Raw genomic sequence first — 3,880 nt, forward strand, 5'->3', positions numbered from 1 at the left:
GGGCCGGGCCGCGAGGCTCAGTGGAGCCTCCTTGCATAGATATTTGTGTCTTTGATTATTGGTAGTAGTGGTTTTTTTGTTTGTTTTTTTTTGTTTTTTGTTTTTTTTGCCTTTTATTGCTTCTAAAAGTCCTTACTGCGTTTTCTCTCCGATCCGGACTCTGCGTTCGGCTTCCGTCGCGTCTTAGCTTTTTTTTTTTTTTTTTTTTTCTTTTGTATGTTTGTTTGTTTAAAAAAAGGAAAAGGGAAAAACAGATTCTAGTTACAAATTTTCTTGGCCTCTCTCTCCTCTCAATCCGCTTCCCCTCCCGCCAAAATTAAAATCGCAAAACGCGGAGACTGGAGGTTGGGGGTGAGGGCGTTCCAGGCCCGGGCTCCGGCGCCCTGACTTCTACCCTCTTCAAGAAAGAGGGAGCGCCTGACTCCTTTTTGCCTCGGCAGCTGGGTGTCTGTTTTTAAAATAATAATGAGAGGGTAAAACGCGTTCCATCGCTCAGCTGCCCCCTTACCAACGCCTTGGGCCTGCAGGGAGGAGGAAACCTCAGCGAAGATATTGGGAATGGGGGAGGGGGTGTCTCCAGGGAGCGCCCGGAGACTGGTCCCTGGAGAAGCACTCCTTGGGAGAGAGGAGGAGGGAACCCCTTGGGGAGAGAGAAGGCGAGTCCCCTGGGGGAAGCGAGGCCCCTGGGACGGGCCACCCACAGGTAACAGGACTGCGCTGCCCCAGGAGAGCGGCAGGACCGGTGGCCCGCTCCCCGCGCCCGGCGCTGGGGTCGGTGGGGGTGTCCCTGCGCTCTGGGGGCTGGGGACAGGGGGGCGGGCAAAGGCAAAAGAAAAAGAAGGGAGCCGGCGCGAAGTCTCAGTTATGAAAAAACGCATTGAGCTCCTCATACATGGGGCCCCGGTCGTGGTGAAGGTGCATATCGTAAGACAAGAGATTCTCCGAGTGGACGCCCCCGCGCACAGCCGACGAGCCGAAGACTAGCCCGTGGCCCGTGGGCCGCGAGCCGGGCAGCGCCGAGTAGTGCATAGAGTAGTGGTAGCTTTTCTCGTGGTCGGGCGAGGAGTCCTGCTTGAGCGAGAAGTTGCCATTGAGACAGAGCGGGGGGCTGAGCGGGCCCTCGTACTCGGAGCTGTTGTAGTCCGGGCTCGCGCCGCCACCGCCTGCCGCAGCATACAGCGTCTCGTAGGCGGCGCAGTAGCCGTGGGTCCGCAGGGCGTGCGCCGCGCCGCCGCCCAGGCCGCCGGCCGCCTGGCACTGTGCGCCCGCCAGGCGCGAGCACGGATACGGGTAGGGGTGCATGGCGAACGGGCCGCCCGAGCCGTGGAAGCGGCCGGCACCGTCGGCGCCTTGCTCCGTGAGGAAGTTGCGCGAGTTGAGCTGCAGACAGCCGGCCACCAGATTGGTGGTGGGCTGCGACAGACCCTTGCACAGAGTCTGCACGTAGGACACTAGGTCTGGCCGCTTGCCGGAGCGCAGGATCTCCGAGAGCGCCCAGATGTAGTTCTTGGCTAGGCGTAGCGTCTCGATCTTGGACAACTTCTGCGTCTTGGAGTAGCAGGGCACCACCTTGCGCAGGTTGTCCAGAGCTGCGTTCAGGTCGTGCATGCGGTTGCGCTCCCGCGCGTTCGCCTTCTGTCGCCGAAGCTTGGAGCGCTCCAAGCGCGCCTTGGTCATCTTGCGCTTCTTGGGTCCGCGCTTCTTGGGCCGCTCGCCCTCCGCCTCGTCCAGTCCTTCTTCCTCCTCTTCTTCCTCCTCCTCCTCGCCCCCCAGCTCGCCTTCCTCCTTGACCTCGGCCAACGTGGCCTCCGGCCCCTCTTCTCCACGAAGAGGAACTGGCTTGGCCGCCCGGGCTGGCCCCGGAGCCCCCGGCCCGGGCGCAGGCGGTGGCGGTGGCGGCGCGTCGCCCTTGTCGCTCCTCGGCTCGTCGTCTTCGCCGTCGCCCCAGCTGGCGAACTTGGGCACGTCCGAGAGAAGGCCGGGCTCGCTGAACAGGCGGGTCAGCATGGTGCCTGAGGGCGCCCCGTGGGCGGGAAGGGGAGACAGACAGCACAAAGTGAGGGGCACGCTGGGGTCACGACGTCCCCCACAACCCGTCTCCACCCCCGAGTCTCGTGCAGGCTCCTGCCTAGGCTACCCTGGATGCCCACCTCCGCCGCCTGCCCCGCCCAGAGCCGGCCCAGCCCTACCCGGCTGCCGGCCTGGGATCTCGGCCCAGGCCCTCTCCCAGGCTCTGGGCCCCGGCTCCGCCCCTCGCTTGAATCGGGGGCTGCTCCCCGCGCCTGCTTCTTCTCAGGGTCAGGGCAGAGACCGGGTGGGGATTTTAGGGACCAGATATCTTTGCCAGGGAAGGCGGCGCACTCGCCCTGAAAGCCTGTTCTCTCCTGGCAGTGGAGACAGGCTGGTCGGCCGCCGGTGGGGACAGCTGCCCCGCTCAGCGCTCTCTCGGCCCGGGCCCCTCGGCCCAGCTCCCTTACCCCTCCCGTGGCTCTCACCCCCACGCTCCCTAATCCAATTTGCAACTTGGCTGCGCGCCGCCCCTTGCTTGGCCCCCACCCCCGCACCCCCAATTCCAGAGGCGGGAGGATCGTCTCCTCTAGCCGATGCGTCCCCAGCTCCCGGAGCCGGCTCTGGGCGGTGAGGACTGAAGCAGCAGGGCATGGGGAGGAGACTGAGAGAAACGAGCCCAGTCCGTCCCCCCTACGGTCAGGGACCCCCTTCCCCCTTCAAGCTGCCTCCCTCCCACACGGCTCTTCAGATCTCGTTGTATTTGGGGATTGATGGGGAAAAATCCAAATTTGTTTGTTTGCTTCCCTTTTTTTTGGTGGTGGGGAAAGGTCGCAGGCTTTTTGGGACAACCATGGAGGGGTCCTCCGTCTCGGCCTCTTCGCATCTCCCCCTCCGTGATCCTGCCTTCCCCCCACCCCCACCGAGCCCATCGCAGGCAGAGACACCTCCTCTGCAGCCCCCTGGGCTGCAGCCCCAAAGGGAGAGAGAATCTGGGGCGCCTCCGATGCCCACTCAATGAGGAGGGCATCATCCCAGGAAGGAGGTATTTGAGGACCCTCCTTTCGGCCGAAGCTGCCGCCCCCCCTCCCAACCGGCGGGTCAGATCTAGCTCCCTTTCGGACAACTTACCTCGGAGAGGAGTCAAGGGGAGAGGGGAGGGGAGGGGGGGAGGGGGCAAGAGAGAGAGGGGGGAGAAGCGGGATCTTCTCGCTTATTTCATTGTTCCCCCATCTTCAGGGAGCGGGGGCAGCGGCTCCTCAAGGCGGCGGGCGCCGGCGTCTTCAGAGCGCCATGCGAACCGCGGAGCGAGTGTGGCATCTCTACCAGGCGGGGTACCAGCCTCTATGCCAGGCCATATGGGCTTGGCACGTCACGGGCAGCAGCTATCACATGAGAGACGGTGATTGGCATGCGTCTGCACTGGGGGAGAGCCGGCTCCCCCGGGACCCGCCGCCATCTGTCACTCTCTACTCCAAAAAAAAAAAAAATTAAATAAATAAAGGAAATAAATAAATATTTCTGCTGCCCTCCCCTCCCCGCCCAACGCAGGGAAAGCAGGGATTGAGAGGAAGGTGGGAGGAGTTGCCCCCCTGGATATAGAGTCCCCCACATGGGAACAATGGGGTGGCAAGGCTGGACACTGGGGACTCATGGTAGCCAATTCTATCCTCCCTCAGGGTCCCGCTCTGTCCATTTCCTCCCCTGCAGGCCCCCAAGGTGGGTCAGGGACCAGACCCTGGGCTGGGGAGAGGGGACCTCTGTGCTTGCCCCCACTCCCCAGGAGGGTCCCCTTGGCCACAAAGGGACAGCTGAGGCCCCCTCCCAGGAAGGCTGTAAGGGGCGTCCCTGGCCCGAGCCCCATAGGTAGATA

The 3,880-nt window shown here is 63.1% G+C and overlaps 1 protein-coding gene across 2 annotated transcripts; it reads right to left on the minus strand.

Moving 5' to 3' along the window:
- Positions 1 to 268: 268 nt before the first annotated feature.
- On the minus strand, positions 269 to 3,520 carry NEUROD2 (neuronal differentiation 2). Of its 2 annotated transcripts, none has more exons than XM_050762797.1 (2): positions 3,139 to 3,520; positions 269 to 2,012 (listed from the first exon to the last, which is right to left on the minus strand). In XM_050762797.1, the coding sequence occupies exon 2, from the start codon at positions 2,005 to 2,007 to the stop codon at positions 859 to 861; it is 1,149 nt and encodes a 382-aa protein (XP_050618754.1). In that variant the 5' UTR covers positions 2,008 to 2,012; positions 3,139 to 3,520; the 3' UTR covers positions 269 to 858. The 2 variants fall into 2 exon arrangements, with proteins under 2 accessions (XP_050618754.1, XP_050618752.1); XM_050762795.1 differs by lacking the exon at positions 3,139 to 3,520 and adding an exon at positions 2,190 to 2,279.
- Between the last annotated feature and the right edge of the window lie 360 nt (positions 3,521 to 3,880).

The sequence above is a fragment of the Macaca thibetana genome, chromosome 16, assembly GCF_024542745.1.
Source record: "Macaca thibetana thibetana isolate TM-01 chromosome 16, ASM2454274v1, whole genome shotgun sequence".
Lineage (NCBI taxonomy): Eukaryota > Metazoa > Chordata > Mammalia > Primates > Cercopithecidae > Macaca > Macaca thibetana.